Below are 24,998 nucleotides of genomic sequence, written 5' to 3' on the forward strand. Positions count from 1 at the left end.
CCAGAATTTTAAAGTAAAAGGAAAATAGTGGACAGGGCTTGTTCATCCTGAAGCTTGTTTACTCAGTAACTAAGAGATGAAGTTTTCCACTCAAAGTCATATGGGTGGAATGGGATCAGATAGTGGAAACAAATTGCATAAAACAAAGAAAATGGTATGGGACAGGTGGCATAAGGTAGGAAAATGACATTAAATAAGAAGCTTTCACTGGAGTCTAAAGAGTTTAGGTAAATAATGATGTTATCAGGATCACAGAGTCCCCTGTATGGAACTTTTTCTGTCTTTCTCCACAACCAAGGTCTGGAGCAGGACAATAAGAAGCTGAATTTATCCCAACTTGGAAGAAAGAAGGAAAAATAGAGAGCAGGACATCAAGAGAGGATGGACATGTCAAGGAGCTAAATATTAATGTCAGACTATGGAATTCAAGCTAGTACAGGAACACAAAGCCATAAAAGAGTACTAACTACTCTAGGAGAGTTTAAAGCCTGTGAAATAGAACTTTTCCAGATAATGGCAAGTTTTTAGGCTTGCTGATGCTGAAACGTAATATAAGCTAATAAGTAGAGAAATTAGGAGGCTTGGATATTGCAAACCTTATTGGTTGGGGAGTTACCCAGGCTAATAGAAAAACAAAAATTATATCCTAGAAAGACAGAACAGGTGTGACTTCTGAGAATAAGGGTCAGAGAAGACTAGAAAGGCTGGAACCACCTTGAAATTGGCACGCACACACACACACACATACACCCACACACACACAATCACCAAATGATCTGGAATGTGGTAGGTCATTAATCTGCTTTGCAAATGTCAGAACTTTAGGATCCCAGTACTTCTTGTTCTCAAGATCCACAACCAGAAATCACAAGTACAGAACCTCCAGGTCTGTCTCTTCCTGCTGGAACAGGACACATGAGAGGGGGTGGTTCAGGAGAGGGATCAAAGTCAGAAACAGCCATTAGAGTAAACTCATGCCAAGCAATTGGTCACTCAGCTATGCAATGAGTCAGCCCCCACTGCTGCATGTCCTTGAGTACAGACTTCTGGAACAGCAGCTCTTCTGAAGGCTAGTTGTGACACCCAAAGTGACAAGAGCAGGTCCATGTTCAGCCACCTCATCCGGGTAACTACTCTTTGACTTCTCTCTCCTTAGTCCAAGTCAGTGGTGGGGTCTCTTCAGCTTTCCTCTCTGTCAGTGCGTTTCCCTCTTTTTCCTCAACACCCTCCTTTTGTTTCCTCTGCATATTAAAGTGGAGAAAATGTCATGCTTATTTATGATTCTCCTTCATTTCTCTATATGCCCCTGCTACAATTTTGAAAGCAGACAGAATGGATAGAATAGGGCGTGAGCAAGTTAAGGAAATGGACTGGGAAGGTATCTCCTCCCTGGGCCTAAATATTTCACTCACAGCAAAGAAAAGTTGGGCTAGGCCGGGCGCGGTGGCTCAAGCCTGTAATCCCAGCACTTTGGGAGGCCGAGACGGGCGGATCACGAGGTCAGGAGATTGAGACCATCCTGGCTAACACGGTGAAACCCCGTTTCCACTAAAAAATACAAAAAACTAGCCGGGTGAGGTGGCGGGCGACTGTAGTCCCAGCTACTCCGGAGGCTGAGGCAGGAGAATGGCGGGAACCCGGGAGGCGGAGCTTGTAGTGAGCTGAGATACGGCCACCGTACTCCAGCCTGGGAGACAGAGCGAGACTCCGTCTCAAAAAGAAAAAAAAAAAAAAAAAAGAAAAGAAAAGTTGGGCTAAACAAATTGTCAATTTAATATGTTTAAGCTCTGCTTATATTAATACCAGTTGATTCTTTCAATATCCTATGAAGTTCATACTTTCTGAGGCCTACACTTCTCAGAGACGTTAAACCAAGAATTTGAACTCCCATCTAACTCCAAACTCTGTGATTTCTAGCATCTCACTCAATTCAAAGTCATATGTCACATTTTTGTTTTTTTTCTGATTCTTGCATCAGGTAAGGTATACACAATTTTTATTAAGCATAACCAACGATTCCATTTTTAACCTATTCTTTATATTTGAGCCCATGTGACTGACCTGGCAAAGAGAAATTTAGCTGGGAAATAAAGGGCTTAAATGTGGGAGAAACTGGTCCATCCCAGGGAATCACATGTTATAGGGTGATAGGTCCAAGATTGTACAGGACAGCCCTCAGTTTACACCTGTTAACCTCAGAATTCTTATGAATTCTTTACATGTCTGTGTTCACTAACAAGAAGGCAGTAGCTTAGGTAATTAGCTGTGAGATAATTAGATAATTGTAGGGTGAACCTATGTATAGGTGATAGACTTTGAGTCAACCCTGATGAATCTTGAGCTTAATTTTTCTTCCAGGCCAGAACTGTGATTGTCAGCTAGGTTTTGGCAGGAAAAAAAAAAAAAAAAAAAAAAAAAAGTCATGTTTTTATGATTTTCATTTTCTTCTTGAAAGAAAAAGGGGTCTCTCAGGCCTGAGTTCCTGGAGACCATGTCAGTATAAGAACCACCAGGGCAAGTGTACGGGAATGGTATCACCATAGGGTATTGTGTTCTCTCACATTGGAAAAGCTAGCTGTGCAGGAAACTAAAAACAAAGAATCTTGGGCATGTTCACAGGCCTTATCAAAGAAGAGTCCTATATGAGATCAAATGGCTGCCTTTCCCCACAAGATTATATTTTTCCTGATATCCTCTACTTTGACACATATGGTTTCCTCAGGTGAGTAACCTAAGAGGTTTTGGGAGATAAACTCTGATTTTCTTAAAGTTATAGGAAAGAAAACGAGTAATTTTTGACTTTTATGGGAAATATTTTGCTGAAATGTAAGCCAGTATAGTCCAAATTGGGTATAATTAAAATGTACATTCTTAAACAGAAAAATCAAACTTGTTTTCTACATGGTGGAGTCACAACTTCGTGTCTATTCTGTCCATTCAAAAGAAATCCTCTAGAGCAGAGAAAATTGTGGTATTTTTTATTGTAAGCAATATGCACTATAATTATTATTTTTCCTACAAAAAATGATGTATTTTCTTATGGCTTTCAAATATGGTAAGTGATATGGTAAATATGATAATGAAAAATAAGCCAATGAAAAATAAAAGGTATTTCTGTGATTGATGTTGGGTTGACATGTGTCTTTAGAGTTCAATAGTAAAAATCATGAATGTATAAAAACAAAACCTATGTTACCTGCTAATTATAGATGGAATAATGCCTCCCCAAAATGTTCAAGTCCTAATCACTTGAACCTGTGAATATGTTGCCTTGCATGGCACAGGGGACTTTGCAGATGTAATTTAGTTAAGGATCCTAAGATTGAAAACTTATACTGGATTATTCAGGTGGAATAATATAATCACAAGGATTCTTATCAGAGGGAGGCAGGAGGGCCCAAGTCAGAGAAGATGTGACAATGGAAGCAGAAGCAGAAGTTAGAATGGTGCAGTAAAAGGGCCATGGGTCAAGGAACTCAGCCTGTAGAAGCTGGAAAAGGTAAGGAAATTAATTCTTCCCTAGAAACTCCAGGAGGAATGCATCAGTGCTGACATCTTGACTTTAGGACTTCTAGCCTCCAGAATTGTAAGATAATAAATTTGTGTTGTTTTAAGTCACTATATTTGTGACAATTCATTACAACAGCAATAAGAAAATAGTACACCTGCAAATCAGTTACAAATTAGTAAAGCAGACAGTACAACCTCATGTTTGCATTTCCAGATCATCCTTAAATACATGATACAAAAGTAAATGCTCAATAAATGAATGTTTTAAAATGTAGCTATTATCAATTGATTGCCTGCTGTGTGTAGGTTCTCTGTAATATACTTTATTATTTTAAATATGCCTCAGTTGGATAGAATTGGATTAATCACAATACTTGGTTCAATAAATTTCATTGGGTTCAATCAAAAAGCACCATGAATATATCATTCCTGCAAAACTCTAGACTACTGACAAAAGTTCAAATCCAATAATGTAGTATTCAGTCATCCAATTCTCGTCTATCTTCATCCAATAAAAACACAATTCTACATCTTTTTTTAATTTATTTTTTCCCAAAATTCTTACTTCAGTTTCAGTCATTCTAAATCTTATGTCCATTCTTCCCGAGCTCTTATTTTTAATATAGTCTTTTATTTATACACATCATGGAAAATATATTTTTATAATTATTTTAACATTTATGTAACATGTATGTAACATTTATATAACTTGTCATATACAGCCTTTTTTTTTTTTTTTTTTTGGAGACGGAGTCTCTTTCTGTCGCCCAGGCTGGAGTGCAGTGGTGCGATCTCATTTCACTGCAAGCTCCGCCTCCCGGGTTCACGCCATTCTCCTGCCTCAGCCTCCCGTGTAGCTGGGACTACAGGTGTCCGCCACCATGCCCGGCTAATTTTATTGTATTTTTAGTAGAGACGAGGTTTCACCATGTTAGCCAGGATGGTCTCAATCTCCTGACCTCGTGATCCGCCCACTTCAACCTCCCAAAGTGCTGGAATTACAGGCGTGAGCCACCACGCCCTGCCTATTATTAGGACTTTTTAATTCAATATTACATAAGAGAATCTTTTCATCTTTTGAAATTTGCTTTTTCCTACCTACTATTTAAATTTATACATATTCATGTGTGCAGTTGTTCATTTAGTTTCATCCATGAATAATATCACACCAATGAATAATATCCCAATGTGCAACTATACCCTAATTTCATTACTCTTCTGTTGATGGACATTTGGTTTACTTACAAATTTATGATGTTAAGGGCAGAGCTGGTAGAAATATTCTTATACATGTTTTTTGATGCACATGAACAAGAGTTTCTCTTAGGTATGTATCTAAGAGTAGAGTTGCTATGCTACAATGTGTGTGAATTTTCTACACTAGAAGATAATGCCAGATGGTTCTCCAAAGTTGCTGCATGAACTAGTAACTTTTCATTAGAAAACTAAAATTTAAAAAATATTAGATAATAAAAAATGTTTCAGATAATAGTGCAACATATAAATTGAGATTCTTTTTTGTTTTCCCTCCAGAAGCCCAATTGTTTTAGTGTGATTTGTGGAAAGGATGATTCTTTTTCCACTAAATTGTTCTTTCACCTTTGCCAAAAAGCACTTGTCCACAGAAGTGTATATTTTTGAACTTCTTAGATGCCTATATTTCTGGACTCTATCCTTTTCTCTGATCTATTTTTTATCTTTATGCCAATCTGTTATGCAAATGTCAGACCTTTAGGATGCCAATACTTCCTGTTCTCAGGATCCACACCAGAAATCACAAGTACCGAACCTTCAGGTCTGTCTTTAACAAATTAACTAAGTCATATTTTAAAGGAAAAATATGTTTACACCAAAATGGGAGGAATGGAACTAACCCAACTTATCGTTGAGTCTATTAGCTGAACTATATGTACTCTTACTCTGAAGACAAAAAAGTCATTTATGCATTGAATTCTAATTTGTAGGCTCACATTTTGCAAAATCATGGAATAAGAATTCTGTAAATGCAAATATAGTTTTGTTCAATATTGTCAAATTTTACTTCATAAACATTCTTCCAATTTGGATTCCCACCAGGAACCTCTTTCTCAACAGCTAATCTGATCGGTGATAAATGGTATTTCCATATAGTTTTAATTAGCATTTTTCTTAGCATGAGTGAGGCTGAATTTCCTTTAGAGATTCAAGGGTCATTTCTGTATCTTTTTGAGTATCTATGCTTGTGTAAATTATATTTGCATGTATATTGTCTGTTCTTCAGTTACGTTTCTTGTTTTATTCTTCCCTCAACTTTAATGAGTTCTTTATAAATTAGGCATATTAGCCCTTTATCAAAAATCTTTTTAGATTGTATATGTTTATTTTTTGCCAGGAAGTTGTTTTAATTTTTAAGTAAAAAAAATGCATCTGTGTTTTCTGTTATTGTATTTAGATTAATGAATCATTATAATTTAAAAATGATGTCATTTTAATGATTATAGAGTTTTATTTTTTATGTTTAGATCCTGATTCATTTGGAATTAATTCTTATGCATAATGTGCAGTATATACATGTAATTTTGTTTCAGTTTTACTAGATGAAGACCTTTTTTTTTTTTCTTGTAACCGTATCCAGTTACCTTTGTCGTAAAAATATTCTGACCTTTCAGAAGTAGATAAAAGCATTCTATCTTTTTGGTTCTCTGAAAGAGTGTACATGTAATCAGCAAGACCTATTCCTCAAAAGGTTGGGAGTCTTTGTGGGAAGATTTCTAAATATCATGCAGAATTTTTCTTTTAACTTTTGAAAATTCTAACTTTTGGAAAGTCAGAATATTCTACGATATTTTAAATATCACTTAACAGTGACAGATAAGTAAGACCAAAATACAATAAGTACTTTCTTATTTCATTTTCCCACAGGCAGCTAGTAACCCTCTATCCCAGGCAACACCAGCAACCCTCATACAAGCACCCCATAAAGTCAGTATCCTGAAAGCCAGCGAACTCCCTCAGTTTTCTTATCATCCCTGTGTCCACTTTAATTCAGCATCTTGGTAGGAACTGGCCTGATACATTACTTACTATATCATATTTATTTTCTAAATTTTAAAAATGCATAACCCAATTGCAGTGAAGAGGAAGCTAAAGCCAACAAAAGTGAAAATAAATAAATAAAATTATTTGTAAGTTATATATACAACCTCAAACAGTTTTTACTCTTTCCTCACTGATACAGCAAATTTATAAATAAAATCAAGACTGTGAAAAAGAAAGAATAAGTGGATAAAGTAATTTAAAAAGGAATGTTACTGCAAATTCTATTGCTATTAAACTTATTTTGTATACATTTTTGTAAATGAGAAATTACGTTATTTAGTCAGTGACTTCAATAAGTGGTATGATATCCCATGGAGAACTATTTCCTTTAACTTACTGTGTTTGTTCTTTATTTGCAGCAATTTTCAGAAAACGTGACTTCACTAAATGGCCTAAGGTAAGTTTAAAATTCTCAGTTCTAGATCATAATTCTAGTCTAATCACGCTCTTGACATGAGATCTAAAACTTCATGGAAAGTCAGGCACAGTGGCTCATGCCTGTAATTCCAGAACTTAGGGAGGCTGAGGCGGGAGGATCACCTGAGCCCAGAAGCTCAAGGTCAGCCAGAGCAACATAGGAAGATCTTGTGTCTAAAAAAATACAAAAATTAGCCACGTGTGGTGGGGCAAGCCTATAGCCAGCTACATGGGAGGTTGAGTTGGGAGGGTCACTTGAGGCCAGGAGTTGGAAACTGCAGTAAGCCATGATGGACCACTGCACTCCAGCCTGGGCAACAGAGTGAAACCCTGTCTATAAATAAATAAATAAATCTTCATGGAGGTAAAGCAGAATGGAAGGATTCTATGTGACCTTGCACACAGACCTCTCCAGAAATAGATTGTCTCCATGTAGCACAAGCTTTACTATGTGGCACATACACACCATGGAATACTATGCAGCCATGAAAAAGAATGAGTTCATGTCCTTTGCAGAGACATATATGGAGCTGGAAACCATCATTCTCAGCAAATTAACACAGGAACAGAAAACCAAACACCACATATTCCCACTCATAAGTGGGAGTTGAATAATGAGAACACATGAACACAGGGAGGTGTATATGTGCCATATTTACTAAAATATAATATTTTAGTAAAATAAATATCTTTATAGTCAAATAAAATATTGAGTAAATATATCTCTGAGCATTAAGTAAAATAATACCTGCCATGTGTTCAAAGTCACAAAGCTAAACAGTGGTAAATACAGGGTTTATTCTCAGTTTTAATAAGTTTTGGGATACATGTGCAGAACATACAGGTTTGCTACCTAGGTATACATGTGCAGTGTTGTTTTGCCGCACCCATCAACCCATCATCAACATTAGGTATTTCTCTTAATGCTATTCCTCCCCTTGTCCCCGCCCCCACAACAGGCCCCAGTGTGTAATGTTCCCCTCCCTGAGTTCATGTGTTCTCATTATTCAACTCCTACTTATGAGTGAGAATATGTAGTGCTTGGTTTTCTGTTCCTGTGTTAATTTGCTGAGAATGATGGTTTCCAGCTCCATACATGTCCCTGCAAAGGACATGAACTCATTCTTTTTCGTGGCTGCATAGTATTCCGTGGTGTGTATGTGCCACATTTTCTTTATCCAGTCTATCATTGATGGGCATTTGGGTTGGTTCCAAGTCTTTGCTATTGTGAATAGTGCTACAATAAACATACGTGTGCATGTGTTTTTATAGTAGAATGATTTATAATCCTTTGGGTATATACCCAGTAAAGAGATTGCTATGTCAAATAGTATTTCTAGTTCTAGATACTTGAGGACTTGCCACACTGTCCTCCACAATGGTTGAACTAATTTACACTCCCACCAACAGTGTAAAAGCGTTCCTATTTCTCCACATCCTCTCCAGCATCTGTTGTTTCCTGACATTTTTTCTTTTTTCTTTCTTTCTTTTTTTTTTTTTTTTTTTGACAGAGTCTTGCTCTGTCACCCAGGCTGGAGAGCAGTGGCACGTTCTCGGCTTACTGCAAGCACCACCTCCCAGGTTCACACCATTCTCCTGCTTCAGCCTCCCGAGTAGCTGGGACTAGAGGCACCCGCCACCACACTCAGCTAATTTTTTGTATTTTTTAGTAGAGATGGGGTTTCACCATGTTAGCCAGGATTATCTCTATCTCCTGACCTCGTAATCCGCCCGCCTCGGCCTCCCAAAGTGCTGGGATTACAGGCGTGAGCCACCGCACCCAGCCTGTTTCCTGACTTTTTAATGATCGCCGTTCTAACTGGTGTGAGATGGTATCTCATTGTGGTTTTGATTTGCATTTCTCTGATGACCAGTGATGATGAGGTTTTTTTCATATGTTTGTTGGCACATAAATGTCTTCTTTTGAAAAATGTCTGTTCATATCCTTTGCCCACTTTTTGATGAGGTTGTTTTTTTTCTTGTAAATTTGTTTAAGTTCCTTGTAGATTCTGGATATTAACCCTTTGTCAGATGGATAGATTGCAAAAATTCTCTCCCATTCTGTAGGTTGCCTGTTCACTCTGATGATAGTTTATTTTGCTGGGCAGAAGCTCTTTAGTTTGATTAGATCCCATTTGTCAATTTTGGCTTCTGTTGCCAATTGCTTTTGGTGTTTTTTAGTCATGAAGTATTTGCCCATGCCTGTGTCCTGAATGGTATTGCCTAGGTTTTCTTCTAGGGAATTTATGGTTTTAGGTCTTGCATTTAAATCGTTAATCCATCTTGAGTTAATTTTTGTATGAGGTGTAAGAAAGGGATCCAGTTTCAGTTTTTGGCATATGGTTAGACAGCTTTCCCAACACCATTTATTAAATAGGGAATCCTTTCCCCATTGCTTGTTTTTGTCAAATTTGTCAAAGATCAGATGGTTGTGTATGTGTGATGTTACTTCTGAGACCTCTGTTCTGTTCCATTGGTCTATATAGCTGTTTTGGTTACTGTTGCCTTATAGTATAGTTTGAAGTCAGGTAGTATGATGCCTCTAGCTTTGTTCTTTTTGCTTAAAATTGTCTTGGCTATGTGGGTTCTTTTTTGGTTCCATATGAAATTTAAAGTATTTTTTTCTAATTAGGTGAAGAAAGTCTATGGTAGCTTGATGGGAATAACATTGAATCTATAAGTTACTTTGGGCAGTATTGCCATTTTCACAATATTGATTCTTCCTATCCATGAGCATAGGATGTTTTTCCATTTGTTTGTATTCTCTCTTACTTCCTTGAGCAGTGGTTTGTAGTTCTCCTTGAAGAGGTCCTTCACATCCCTTGTAAGTTGTATTCCTAGGTATTTTATTCTCTTTGTAGCAATTGTGAATGAGAGTTCACTCATGATTTGGCTCTCTGTTTGTCTATTATTGGTGTATAGGAATGCTTATGATTTTTGTACATTGATTTTGTATCCTGAGACTTTACTGAAGTTGCTTATCAGCCTAAGGAATTTTTGGGCTGAGGTGATGGAATTTTCTAAATGTATGATCATGTCATCTGCAAACAGAGATAATTTGACTTCCTCTCTTCCTATTTGAATACCCTTTATTTCTTTCTCTTGCCTTAATGCCCTGGTCAGAACTTCTAATACTATGTTGAATAGGAGTGGTGAAAGAGGACATCCTTGCCTTGTGCTGGGTTTCAAAGAGAATGCTTCCAGCTTTTGCCCATTCAGTATGATATTGGCAATGGGTTTTTCATAAATAGCTCTTATTATTTTGAGATACATGCAGTCAATACCTAGTTTATTGAGTGTTTTTAGCATGAAGGGGTGTTGAATTTTATTGAAGGTCTTTTCTGCACCTATTGAGATAATCATGTGGTTTTTGTCATTGGTTCTGTTTGTGTGATGGATTGTGTTTATTGATTTGCATATGTTAAACAAACTTTGCATCGCAAGGATGAAGCCAACTTGATCATAGTGGGTAAGCTTTTTGATGTGCTGCTAGATTCAGTTTGCCAGTATTTTATTGAGGATTTTCATATCCATGTTCATCAGGGATCTTGGCATGAAATTTTCTTTTCTTCTTGTGTCTCTGCCAAGTTTTGGTATCAGAATGATGCTGACCTCATAAAATGAGTTAGGGAGGAGCCCCTCTTTTTCTATTATTTGGAACAATTTCAGAAGGAATGTTACCAGCTCCTCTTTGTACCTCCGGTGGAATTCAGCTGTGAATCCATCTGGTCCTGGGCTTCTTTTGGTTGGTAGGCTATTAATTACTGCCTCTATTTCAGGACTTGTTATTGGTCTATTTAGGGATTCGACTTCTTCCTGGTTTAGTCTTGGGAGGATGTATGTGTTCAGGAATTTATCCATTTCTTCTAGATTTTCTAGTTTACTTGCATAGAGGTGTTTATAGTATTCTCTGATTGTAGTTTGTATTTCTGTGGGATTGGTGGTGATATCCCTTTTATCATTTTTTATTGTGTCTATTTCATTCTTCTCTCCTTTCTTCTTTGTCTGACTAGCAGTCTGTTTTCAAAAAACCAGCTCCTAGATTCATTGATTTTTTGAAGGGGTTTTTGAGTCTGTATCACCTTCAGTTCTGCTCTGATCTTAGTTATTTCTTGTCTTCTGCTAGCTTTTGAATTTGTCTGCTCTTGCTTCTCTAGTTCTTATAATTGTGATGTTAAGGTGTCAATTTTAGATCTTTCCCACTTTCTCCTGTGGGCATTTATTGCTATAAATTTCCCTCTAAACACTGCTTTAGCTGTATCCAAGAGATTCTGTTATGTTGTGTCTTTGTTCTCATCAGTTTCAAAGAATATCTTCATTTTTGCCTTAATTTTGTTATTTACCCAGTAGCCATTCAGGAGCAGGTTGTTCTGTTTTCGTGTAGTTGTGCAGTTTTTGGTGAGTTTCTTAATCCTGAGTTATAATTTGATTGCACTGTGGTCTGAGAGACTGTTTGTTACGATTTCCATTCTTTTGCATTTGCTGAGGAGTGTTTTACTTCCAATAATGTGTTCAATTTTAGAATAAGTGTGATGTGGTGCTGAGAAGAATATATATTTTGTTGATTTGGGGTGGAAAGTTCTGTAGATGTCTATTAGGTCCACTTGGTCCAGAACTGAGTTCAAGTCCTGAATATCCTTGTTAATTTTCTGTCTCATCAATCTATCTGACATTGGGGTGTTAAAGTCTCCCACTATTATTGTGTGGGAGTGTAAGTCCCCTTGTAGGTCTCTAAGAACTTGCTTTATGAATCTGGGTGCTCCTGTATTGGGTGCATATATATTTAGGATAGTTAGCTCTTCTTGTTGCATTGATCCCTTTACCATTACGTAATGGCCTTCTTTGTCTCTTTTTGTGTTTGTTGGTTTAAAGTCTGTTTTATCAGAGACTAGAATTGCAACCCCTACTTTTGTTTGCTTTCCATTTGCTTGGTAAATCTTCCACCATCCCTTTATTTTGAGTCTATGTGTGTCTTTGCACATGAGATGGGTCTCCTGGATACAGCACATTGATGGGTCTTGACTCTTTATCCAATTTGCCAGTCTGTGTCTTTTAATTGGGGCATTTAGCCCATTTTCATTTAAGGTTAATATTGTTATAGGTAAATCTGATCCTGTCATTATTATGCTAACTGATTATTTTGCCCATTAGTTGATGCAGTTTCCTCATAGTGTTGACAGTCTTTACATTTTGGTATGTTTTTGCAGTGGCTGATACCAGTTTTTCCTTCCCACGTTTAGTGCTTCCCTCAGGAGCTCTTGTAAGGCAGGCCTGGTAGTGACAAAATCCCTAGCATTTGCTTGTCTGTGAAGGATTTTAATTCTCCTTCCCTTATGAAGCTTAGTTTGGCTGGATATGAAATTCTGGGTTGAAAATTCTTTTCTTTAAGAATGTTGAACATTGACTCCCACTCTCTTCTGGCTTGTAGAGTTTCTGCAGAGAGATCCACTGTTAGTTTGATGGGCTTCTTTTTGTGGGTAACCTGACCTTTCTCTCTGGCTGCCCTTAACATTTTTTCCTTCATTTCAACCTTGGTGAATCTGAAAATTATGTCTCTTGGGTTTGCTCTTCTTTAGGAGTATCTTTGTGGTGTTCTCCATTTATCCTAAATTTGAATGTTGGTCTGTCTTGCTAGGTTGGGGAAGTTCTCCTGAAGTGTTTTTTCCAACTTCGTTCCATTCTCCCCATCACTTTCAGGTATACCAATCAAATGTAGGTTTGGTCTTTTCACATAGTCCCATATTTCTTGGAGGCTGTGTTCATTCCTTTTCACCCTTTTTTCTCTAATCTTGTCTTCACACTTTATTTCATTAAGTTGATCTTCAATCTCTGATATCCTTTCTTTTGCTAATTGATTTGGCTATTGATACTTGTGTATGCTTCATGAAGTTCTCATGCTGTGTTTTTCATCTTCATCAGGTCATTTATGTTCTTCTCTAAACAGGTTATGCTAGTTAGCAGTTCCTGTAACCTTTTATCAAGGTTCTTAGCTTTCTTGCATTGGGTTAGAATATACTCCTTTGACTCAGAGGAGTTTGCTATTACTCACCTTCTAAAGCCTACTTCTGTCAATTTGTCAAACTCATTTTCCACCCAGTTTTGTTTCCTTGCTGCCAAGGAGTTGTGATCCTTTGGAGGGGAAAAGGCATTCTGAGTTTTGAAATTTTAAGCCTTTTTGGGCTGGTTTTTCCTCATCTTCATGGATTTATCTACCTTTGGTCTTTGATGTTGGAGATCTTCAGATCGAGTTTTTGCATGATCATCCTTTCGGTTGATGTTGATACTATCGCTTTCCATTTGTTAGTTTGCCTTCTAACAGTCAGGCCCCTCTTCTGCAGGTCTGCTGGAGTTTGCTGGAGGTCCACTCCAGCCCCTGTTTGTCTGGTTATCACCAGTAGAGGCTGCAGAACAGTAAAGATTGTTGCCTGCTCCTTCCTCCAGAAACTTTGGCCCAGAGTAGCACCCGCCAGATGCCAGCCAGAGCTCTCTTCTTTGAGGTGTCTGTAGACCCCTGCTGGGAGGTGTCTCCCCATTAGGAGGCATGGGGGTCAGGGACCCACCTAAGGAGGCAGTCTATCCCGTAGCTGAGCTCAAGCACTGTGCTGGGAGATTCGCTGCTCTTTCTAGAGCCAGCAGGCAGGAAACTTTAAGTCTGCTGAAGATGCACCCACAGCAGCCCCTTCCCCCAGGTGCTCTGTTCTAGGGAGATGGGCGTTTTATCTATAAGCCTCTGACTGGGGCTGCTGCCTTTTTGTTAGTGATGCCCTGCCCAGGGAGGAGAAATCTAGAGAGGCAGTCTGGCTACAGCAGCTTTGCTGAGCTGCAGTGGACTCCACCCAGTCGGAACTTCCCAGCAGCTTTGTTTACATTGTGAGGGGAAAACCGCCTACTCAAGCCTCAGTAATGGTGGACGCCCCTCCCCCCACCAAGCGTGAGTGTCCCAGGTCAACTTTAGACCGCTGTGCTGTCAGTGACAATTTCAAGCTGGTGGATCTTAGCTTGCTGGGGTCTGTGGGGATGGGACCTGCTGAGCAAGACCACTCGGCTCCCTGACTTCAGCCCCCTTTCCAGGGGAGTGAACAGTTCTGTCTCGCTGGCGTTCCAGGCACCCCTGGGGTTGAAAAAAACTCCTGCAGTTAGCTCAGTGTCTGCCCAAACGGGCACCCAGTTTTGTGCTTGAAACCCAGGGCCCTGGTAATGTAGGCACCCAAGGGAATCTCCTGGTCTGCAGGTTGCGAAGACTGTGGGAAAAGCATAGTATCTGGGCTGGATAGGACTGTCTTTCACAGCACAGTCTCTCATGGCTTCCCTTGGCTAGGGGAGGGAGTTCCCTGACCCATTGCACCTCCCGGATGAGATGACGTCCCACTCTGCTTCTGTTCACCCTCTGTGGGCTGTACCCACTATCTAACCAGTCCCAGTGAGATGCGTCAGGTACCTCAGTTGGAAATGCAGAAATCACCCACCTTCTGCATTGGTCTCATTGGGAGCTGCAGACCACAGCTGTTCCTATTCGGCTATCTTGTCTGAGAGTTTTAATAAGTTTTAATACAAAATCCTTATTCTGGCCAATGACACTTGAGGGCTGTCCTCTAGAAGTTCACAAACACATACGTATCTCCATTCATAAACTTCTTACTGGAACTGAAACATGAAGGCTAAGTGAAAACTTTGCATTCAAGGTTAAACAGGAATATTAAAGTGGTTACGACTTGAAGAGATGATAAGATGGGTGGGGACACTACAATCAGAAAAAGAAACTGGCCTGACAGAAGACCACAGCACAGGGAATCCTTGATAAGATTAATTGACTGTTATGATATAATGTTATTTTTAAGTTGGGCAGAAGTGACAGGAAGAAATAGATGGAAGAGAATCTATTATTTGTTATTTTATGGTATCATGTACTTGCAGCCCCCATGTAAAATGTATCAGCCACCGGAACCATATTACGATGTAGACTGCCCTGATGTAATAGCACCTGTTTGTGCCTCAAATGGTCACACTTTCCAGAATGAGTGTTTCTTTTGTGTTGAGCAGTGGTAAGTACAGAATAAACTGCCATTACTTTTTCCCTCTACTTCTTCACAGAAATTTCAAAGAAACGTAGTGAAGGAATTGGGTTTTACTGATGCATACTTTTTTTAAAAAAATAGCCTGTATTATTTACAAAAACTGGGGACAGACTACAGACAGAGTGAAGGAAGAAAGTCTCCTAGAATTTAGTTAATATTCAAAGTTGAATCATTTAAAAAAGAAAAAAGGCTTACATAATGTTTTGGGAGAACTGTACAGAGATTATATTTGTAAGTAATCTATAGATTATATTCAAGCAATGAATGGAAATCTAGTTATTTAAAAAAAAACTCAACTTTTTTTATATGTCACATTGACAAACCTATGAATAGCACCTATCAGTGTTTGGTAGCTATTAAGAGGCGTAGAAAAAGATGCAGATGCAGCTATAGACATAGACAAAGGTATAAACAGAGATGCAGGTATAGATACACACACAAGTAGCAAAGGGGTTTTTTGGTCTTGCATGTATAAAAATTGACAGTCAACTTTTCATATTGTTTTTGCCTTTCAAATAAATTCAGTAGGAAATTTAGACTAAAGAATTAATAATATTCCTTATAATATATATTTAGCTCCATTCAAAATTGTTTTCACAAATTAGTCCTGTATCTTGTCAGTTAACTTCTTCATGACCTGTGAGATCTTCTCTGTTGGGGATCCCCAAGACTATCTTCAGGCTTGTGGATTCAGGAGGACTCATAAAACTGAGAAGAGCTGTTATATTCATGGTAACTGTTTATTATAATGAAAGGATACAAACTAAAATCAGCAAAGACCAAAGATGCATGAGGTGGAGTCCCCAAGAGAGCAGGCACAAGTTTCCAGCTGTCTTCTCCCAGTGGACTCACAGAAGTGATACCTGCTACCATGACAACACACATGAAGCACTGCTTACCAGGGAAGCTCACCCAAGATGTGGTGTTCAGACTGTTTAATGGGGGTCAGTCAGGTAGGCACAGAACACCTACATGGCTGACCTTAAATACTTAATCTCCAGCTCCTGCCCAGCCAGAGATCAAATTGGCATAGAGTGGTTCAGGACCCTAGGTAAACAACAACAGGTGTTCATTATAAATTTCATGGCAAGCATAAACTCTTTGGCAGACCCAGGTCCTAGATATACAAACATACCCTATTGCACAGAATATTCCAAGGGCTTGTAGGTTATCTGCCAGGAGCTGGTTTGAGCATGCCAAGCCTGCTGAGCCAACTCTTCTGCACAGCTTTCTTTGAAAATAATCCTCATGAGCTTCTAGTATCATGTTGCCCTTCCATGAGGATTATTCCATTTCAGAGGACAATTGAAATGTCCTTTAAAGAAAAAGAATGTAAATGTAAAAATGTAAGTTAACCAGGTCTCTACTGTTTGCTCTACTGTTCTCATTCAAAGATGAACTAGAATTCAGGAGTATTACCAGACTATATAGAATAATTAAGTTACATTATCCTTCCTTCCTAATGTGGTTACTGTTGGTTTCTTAGGAATGAGATAGTCAGAAAAGAGACTTGGAAATGTCTTTGTAGCTCTTCCATGTAATATTTCTATTATACTCTGTGGTGGTTGTGCACACACTACTAAAAAGAGCAGTGTAAGATGGTCTCCGTCATAATGCCCTGGCCTTTGGAAAATCACATAGATTGAGGCAGACACGCAATGTGGGCCTTGATCTGCTGGACTATTACTTCACAACTTCCCACAAAGATCGTTCTGAGATTCCTTTCAGGCTCATCTAGGAAATGTGAGGAGGCCATAACCTCATGGAGCAGTGTTAGCAGCTCAAAGATCAGGCCTCAGATCTCTTTGGCAAAAACGGGGAAGTGGTTAAAGAAACAATCCCTTCTTTCCTTCCTTCCTCCCTCTCTTCCTTTCCTTTCTCTCTTCCTTCCTGTCTTCCTTCATCAATTCCTTCCTTCCTTCCTTCCTCCCTTTCCTTCCTGCCTTCCTTGCTTCCTTCTTTCCTCCCTCCCTTTCCTTCTTTCCTTCCTTCCTCCCTCCCTCCCTTTCCTTTCAGTTAACTTAAAGGTTAACTGAAACCTTCCTGCCTTCCCTTGCTTCCTTCTTTCCTCCCTCCCTTTCCTTCCCTCCTTCCTTCCTCCCTCTCTCCATTTCCTTTCTCCCTCCCTACTTCCCTTCCCCTTCCTTCTTTCCTTCCTTCCTTCCTTCCATTTTTCCTTCCTACTTTCTTCCATCCTTCCTTGGGCTTCTAAGTCATCCTCCAGAAGTTAGTAATAATTCCTAGTGTAGTAATTCCTTCCTTACTTCCTTCCTCCCTCTCTCTCTCTTTCCTTCTTTCCTTCCTTTCTACCTTGTAACTCTGAGAGATGTACTGTGACCACTCTAGCTTTTATTTCTCAGTCTAAGAATAAATGAAGAGCCCTGCTGGTTAAAATAGTTAAAAACTGTTCAGTAACATTGTAGCCAATATGAGCACAGTTCATATCAAACATATCTTATTCTGGAACACAGAAAATTAATTCCAATGGCAGGAATGGTGCATGACATGCATATTTGCTTAATTCTCCATATGACCTGAATGTGTAAACTTAATTTCCATGCCATTTCTATATCTTGGGGCAAGAAGAATAGTCCTAATGCTCTTTTGAATGATGGGAGGAGAAGGGTAATTCCTTGGTCTCTACTCTTGGCAGTGTTTTGAGGAAAAAGCCCTTGTAAATTGGACTCACTGCTCTCAGAGATATCTGCCACTTGTGAACAATGTAAAATCTTTGAAAAATAATGATGAATCCAAGACTTGGCCAGAATTTATAGTTATATTCACTATCCTTAATGAATCCTTCAAGCCTACTCAGTCTAGCACTCTGGTAATATATGCTAAGAAAAGAGAACATTACATGAAACAGTCCATACTCTTAAAAAGCTTGTGGTCTTATTTGGCAAAAAGAACATATGCAGACAAAGTTGATGAGAATAGAAAGCAACCCTGGTTTTGTTGGAAAAAATGATGTTTTAATAAGTTTTGAAATCATTGATAGAATTTACCCAAAAATACAGATTTCAAACTTGCTTAGTGATACTAAGCAAGGATTTATCAGGCAATACTCCACTATCTCATAGTAGCTCCCTGTTCAAATGGAGATCACGTGTTCCAAACAACCATAGCTCTTCCTCTCTTTTTTGTAATGGAAGTGGTTCACATCACTTATTTATATTACCCACTAGGCTCCAAGCATTTATGTTTGCCATTCTTGAACCAAATGAGTGCATTAGATATATATCAAAGGTGAGCCTGATTATAGGGGCTGGCGTGAGAAGTCTCTTGAAGAACGAGAGGGCTAAAGGAGTTTTAAAGAAATGGAACTCAAAAAAGAAAATGGAAAATGGATTGCTCAATCTACACAGTGCCAACTGTCTGGGAAAACACTTGGAATCAAGAAAGTGTGCAGTGTCTTTAGAGATGTAATACAAATATGATGCTGAAAGAAATATTATGTATTTAGAGAATGGTAATATGTAAAGATGGAAAATAAGAGGCTAGTCTTCTGTGAAACATAAATACCCAAGAAAGGGGAATAGACTACAATCAATGGACAGTGTGAAAACAGTGAAAAATTTGAGCACAGAGCGAATTGTGTGAATTACGCATAGCATTATTGCTGTGGTTATCTTTTACCTCTTGGTAAAAAAAAAATCTGGTATTTTTATGTTGAATTGAAAGTTATTGAGATGAGAATGGGTTAGGGGATGAAAAACTCTACATAAAAAATGTCATAGGACACCTTTTGAATAATCAAGACATGGAGAAAGAATGTACAAACTACAGTGGTAACAAAGAAAAATGAAAAAAAAAAAAGAAGAATGTAAAGGGAATTTAAAAGCAGCTCCCTTTTCAGGACCTCTTTTAGAAGATAAGGAAAAGTACATTCAATACCAATGTTCACGTTCCTTATGATACTAATCTTCTTTTTTTTCTCTCTCTTCTCTTTAGGGAATTTGGTTTTTATATAGAATTTGAAAAATATGGAAAATGTGATTAATGGGTAACCGAGTACCTACACTTGCTTATTCTTTTTTTCTACTTAATTCAGAAAAGTATTTCTTTTGGAGTGTGAAGATGTAAATTAAATAACATCCCTATGCTGTACTTAAATGTCGAACAAAATGGGAGACAAAAATGAAGGAATCAAACTAACAAGAACCAAATATCACATTTATTACAAATAAACAACAAAAGAGCTGATATTCATTTCTATGTATTGATTGTTTTAAGTCATCTTCCTCCCATTTTGTGTAGTTTAAATTATCTTCACCAGTTGGGTTTGTTAACCCAACTGTTATATCTTGTTGTATCTTGTTATATCTTGTTACCCAAAATTATACTTACCACCAATTGCAGGCCTATCTGCAGAATTAAACCTTACCCCACTAATATAATTAAAAGACATGGAGCAAAAGAGAAAATATCCTTCCTACAAAAGACAAAGTCCAAAGGAAGGAATCACTGAGTTACCCAGGCCTACTGCTGTTTTTTACCATTCACAAATGGATGTTATATTTTCTGTGGTTGGAGAAGTAAAATACCACGGAGAGAGGAGGAGTATTAGGCTACTGGATGATTCCTACTCAAAGAAAGAAAGGACGCTGGTATGGAAATAAGGAGATATGAATTTTGCCCTCAATTTTGCCACTGATTAACTATAATTTTGGGTCACATTCACTATCAGTGTATCTGGTCATAGTGGGTTTAAATTTTTCTTGGTTCCATTTACTGTTTTGTTTATGCAAAAGAGTAAGTCATCCACTTTACTGGTATCTAGCCTTACATATATATTGAATATCCTGATGAAATACACTATGGCTCCTTCATTTGTTAGCAAGATTGGGATTTGAAAATCCACTATAGGTTTACATCAGAAAGTAGAAATGTTCTAGCAACAATGAGTGTTGTTAGTAGCTAGTATGGGAACTAAGGAGTAAAAAAGTCAAATAGAGTAGATATCTTTTGCTGATGTTTCTATATCCAGCCATCCATATTCTAGAAACTAACATTCAATTATCTTTTTGTGATTAACCCTACCCTCAAGGTTGTGTCTTCATTTGTGTTAACTTCATCATGATCTGGGGTGGAACACATAATCTGGGCCTATGCACATCTACAGATGGAAGTCCCTTGGTCACAGATATTAGTGCAGGCATCAGCACATGACCTAAAACAGATCCATTGATATTCTGGTCCTTACCTAGAAATCCTAAGAGAAAGATTGTCACTCTTTTTTCCTGGGATGTGTTTTCTCAGAGCCACAGGCAGCAATCTTGTAAGAACAAATGGGAGCCCCTTTAAGAATGAAGTTAAAGAGCAGAGGAAACAGAAACGAGAGATACAGGGAAAATATATTCTGATGACACCGATTTTCTGTCTCCAGCCATGCCATGCCTAAATTATATCCACTCTTTGACTTTTCTTTTATAGGTAATAATACATTTCCACTTCTCTTACACAGTTGGCATCATGTTTTCTGTTGTCTGAGATAAGCCAAATGATAAATTAAAGAACAATGTATCAAAGGAAAACAGACTCCCTAGATTTTTCACTTTTGCAAAGATCCTTTCCCAAAGCCTATTTGTATTGGAGACCAGAGCCTTTTCCCTGGTTACAAAGGCAGTATAGGCATCCAAGCGCAGACATTTTTTAATATACATAAAATGTTAATATCTTACTTCAACATAATAAAAGTCATATATGAGAGACCCACAGCTAGTATCATACTGAACAGGGAAAAACTAAAAGCCTTTCCTCTAAGTCTGGAACAAGACAAGGATGTCCACTCTCACCACTGTTATTGGACATAGTGCTGAAAGTCCTAGCCAGAGCAATCAGACCAAGATAAAGAAATAAAGAGCATCCAAATTTTTTAAACAGTTAACTTCTATTACAAGTTGAATATACGTTGCATGGTTACAGAAAGTCTTCCTGCAAAAAGAAAGGTTCAAAATCTATATACTCTATTAGAGAGCTCATAATCAGGACAACAGAGCCTTCTTGTCCAAGGAGACTAGAAGACCAGCTTGACCGCTGCCTGTGCAGAGTTTTGGCAAGCAGCCTTGTCCCAGTCGTATCACATTCTCTTACAACTTTTTGCTTCTTATCCCCAGCCCTTCTTTCCATGGCTCTCTTCCCTCATGAATATTTCCACTGTGTCCTACAGATCTTTTGTGTTGTTTACCAAATGCTACTTGCACCTCCTTGCCCCTGCTGACTCGGGTGTTTCCCCCAAGGACACTCTTGACATTGGAATAGTGAGAATAGGGGATGCCCATTCTCCTCCAGGGTTGTGGAGAACAGACCGGAATCATCTTGATTTTCTGAGGCAGCTTTCAGGCCATCATTTATCTGCCCTGCTGGAAAAGCAATGCTAAGGCACATGCCCAGGTGAATCGCTAACGATACCTCATCTCTGCTGTCTAAACACTGGTCATATCCCCATAAGTAATCCAGGCCTTTTGGCCTCTAACACACACAGCCTTTCTTGACAACATTCATGTCATTGTCCTACGGGGCTTCTATGTCCACCTAGTTTATTTATCCAAACCTTTGGCCTCACATTTTCTTAGTCCAGACATTTTAAATGTCAGGCGTGGTATGCTTGAGTGTGTTTATATGTTTGTGATACACATTTGTGCCATTCTAATTTAAGATTCATTTCTAGTCTAAGAGTTCATGACACAGAGAGCTTTCAAGGCACTCAACACCTCTAGGATTAGTACTGGTGGATAAATTTTACTTATGAAGGAAATGCTCTCCCCCTAACAGAAAATAATGTCTGTTCTTGAAAACTGTAAAGGATGCTACCCCAGTGAATGTCCGTGGGCAGAGTATGTTTTCTCAGGGCTAAGTATGGCACTGAGGTGCAGTGAGCTGAGGGATGGACATGCAGCACTGAGGCTTAGGTTCACTTCCTCCTGCCATATATGTGACTGCCATTCCTTGAGTACCCCCTTCTCTACCTTTAATGCCATTTTTTACATCTAATGTATGAGACTCCAGTAAACACTAAAGAGCATGTTTGAGAAAATGCCTTTTATAGAGATGGGTGTGTAATATCACTCACTACATTTTACATTATTAATAATTGGTTTATTGCCATATATATATAGTTATATATATATGACCATTCTTTTCACACACTCAACTCATTTCAAACAGATTCCAGGCTAAAGTGAAATATGTATCTAACAATGCCCTGAGATGCAGTAGGGACAGCTCCATTTACGGGCTTACCTGAAGTGGGAGAAGCTCTCTGCTCTTCTCTCATTGATATTAACAAATGCAAACAAACACTTCAAGGCAAACCTGAAGTGTACTAAAGGATATTCTGGTGGTAAGGTGACTTTCTCTGGGTGTGAAAAATATATTCTTTCATGTTATGAATTCACTTGAGAAACAATAGGATAAAAGACACAAGCTTAAAAATATCTTTTGTATCCTCTTCATTCATTGGTTATGAAATTATGGATGTCAAGCATTTTACTGAATGTTTTTCCTATGTTATTTTATTTAATCCTCACAACAAAATTATGTTACACATGATGCATCTCCACTTTGCATGTTCAATATATATTTATTTAATGAATATGTATCAATCAACTTATAAATTCTGATCTCTGATGAAGGTCCAAGGGGAATTTAAAGATAGTATCACCGTCAACATGGAAGAGAAACACAAATAACTAATGATAAAAACATCAGAAGAGTAGCACCTTCTATTTTGACTACTTTGTAGTTGAATGACTTATTAGACATCTAGGCCAAATTGCCCTCTAAATATCTAGATCTGGAAATCAGAATTAGGATGGGGCTGACGAAAAGTTTAGAAGTCATCAGTGGATAGGTATTGGAGCAGAAAAGGTAAACTAAGACCTCCACCCCTTCCCCACCCCCCAACACACACACACATATACACATAGCTAACTCATTTCCTGGGTAAAGCCCATGATAGAATAGTGACCACATGCTAATAAAAGGAAGAAGAAGGAGAGCCAAGCATTTTTGGGAAGTAGGTATGCTTTTGAGCAGGAGAGAGTGAGTTGATATCATTTGATCCCCTAGCTCCAGCATACCTAATGCTCACTCCATCTCATCCTACTCCAATTACATCATTGTATTACTCCGTTCTTTCACTGCTATAAAAAAAAACCTGAGACTGCATAATTCATAAAGAAAAGAAGTTTAATTGGCTCATGATTCTGCAGGCTGTGCAGGAAGCACAGGGGCTTCTGCTTCTGGGGAGGCCTCAGGAAGCTTCCAATCATGGTGGAAAGCAAAGAGGGAGAGAGGTGCCTCACGTGGTGGGAGCAGGAGCAAGAGGGAGAGAGAGGTGAGGTGCTACACACTTTGAAACAACCAGATCTCATGAAGACTCACCACCACGACGACGGCACCAAGGTGGATTGCGTGTGTAACCGCCCACATGATCCCATCACCTCCCACCAGGACCCACCTCCAACACTGGGGATTACAATTCTACATGAGATTTGGGTGGGGACACAAATACAAACCGTATCAATCAGTCAATAAATTATTTTACTTTTTGGTTTAATCTGGTTATAATTCGTCACTTATAATGGGAAGACCTTGACTAATACAGAGGAATGAGATCATTATTATGCATGAAGACTGCACAGATTAAAAAGTGAAGCTCTCTGCCTTTGGCTCCCTTGTGCCCTGGAACATTACCTGTTACTAACTCTAGATGGCAGCCTCATTCTTCCGTCTTGCCTTATTTAACTAGTTCTTTATTTCACTAGAAGGGTCCAGAGAGCCGTGTATAACTACATTCTCCATCACCTTTCCAGTTAAACACACAGTCCAGTTCTGCCGGCAATAGAGACCCTCACCTTCTTTCATCTCTTCCCTCTTTTCTTTTGTGTCCTCCTGGTCAGTAGGTTCCATCAGGATGGCTCTCTCTGGAGCTGGAAAGAAAGAGTTTCAGGTTTTTCCCGTTTCAAAAAGTAAAGCAGCTTTTAAAATACAGACATTTGTGTTAATATTGTCTGTCTATTACAGTCTAACACTATTTCATTATTTAGTCTATATCTCTGCTTTACACAAAATAACAAAAACAAAAATGAAATCTTCTCTTCAAAAGAGAGATTGAAAGGAACAATCCTGTATTACCACAGAATACAAAGAAAAATATCAAAGAAAATTGTATCCTTTCTTTTCCTCTCTTCGAAATATAGAGCTCACAATTATTCTATTTTAGTAGGAAAACAAACACGCAAAGTCTAGAAACCCCTGATTTATAAATGTCTTCACTATTGCGTGAAATTCCTGTGCCAGTTGAAAGACAAACATGAACACAAATGTGAAAGTGAGGACGTTTGGAGGGGGCTCTGGGTGTGAGCTGAGAATGGAAATAATCATCCGAGGTTCCAGATGAGAACACAGGTGTTCCATTACAGGAACAGGCAGTGTGACACTAGGACACAGCACATGGGCAGAGATAAAGCTGTAACAATAATAAGCCCAGGTTCAGGGAACACATGTACCATGCCAAGTGCCCTAGCATGTTTTATGTGCCTTGTCTCAATTGATCCTCTCCACAGTCTTATAACCCTAATACCATTATCACCCCTATACTACAAATGAGGGAACTAAACTCACACAAGGTAAGTAAACTATGTAATTTTGTAGTTCACGAAGGACTGACATTCAAACTCAAACTATCCTGCTTCTAACCACAATCTTATGTTGTCAAACCCAAATGGAACCAGAAAAAAAGAGGACAGGTAGAGGTGATTATAAGAGATTTTCAAAAAAGTACAGACCCATATCTTCTTAAAAATATTAGTCTCTTCTTTAAGAAAGTATTCTGCCTAGATGTAATAATGAATTAATCGTAGTTTCAACAATTTAAGGACATTGAACAAGAGCCTGACTCCTCTAGATAAAAGT

General features: G+C 38.4%; 1 protein-coding gene across 1 annotated transcript; it reads left to right on the plus strand.

Annotated features, from left to right (window-relative positions):
- Window positions 1-584: 584 nt before the first annotated feature.
- Window positions 585-19,280, plus strand: LOC104677521 (serine protease inhibitor Kazal-type 13). Its single transcript, XM_010382570.2, has 5 exons — window positions 585-1,126; window positions 2,620-2,722; window positions 6,948-6,985; window positions 14,920-15,047; window positions 19,032-19,280. The coding sequence occupies exons 2-5, from the start codon at window positions 2,653-2,655 to the stop codon at window positions 19,078-19,080; spliced, it is 285 nt and encodes a 94-aa protein (XP_010380872.1). The 5' UTR covers window positions 585-1,126; window positions 2,620-2,652; the 3' UTR covers window positions 19,081-19,280.
- Window positions 19,281-24,998: the final 5,718 nt, after the last annotated feature.

Source organism: Rhinopithecus roxellana, chromosome 3, assembly GCF_007565055.1.
Source record: "Rhinopithecus roxellana isolate Shanxi Qingling chromosome 3, ASM756505v1, whole genome shotgun sequence".
NCBI classification, from domain to species: Eukaryota; Metazoa; Chordata; class Mammalia; order Primates; family Cercopithecidae; genus Rhinopithecus; species Rhinopithecus roxellana.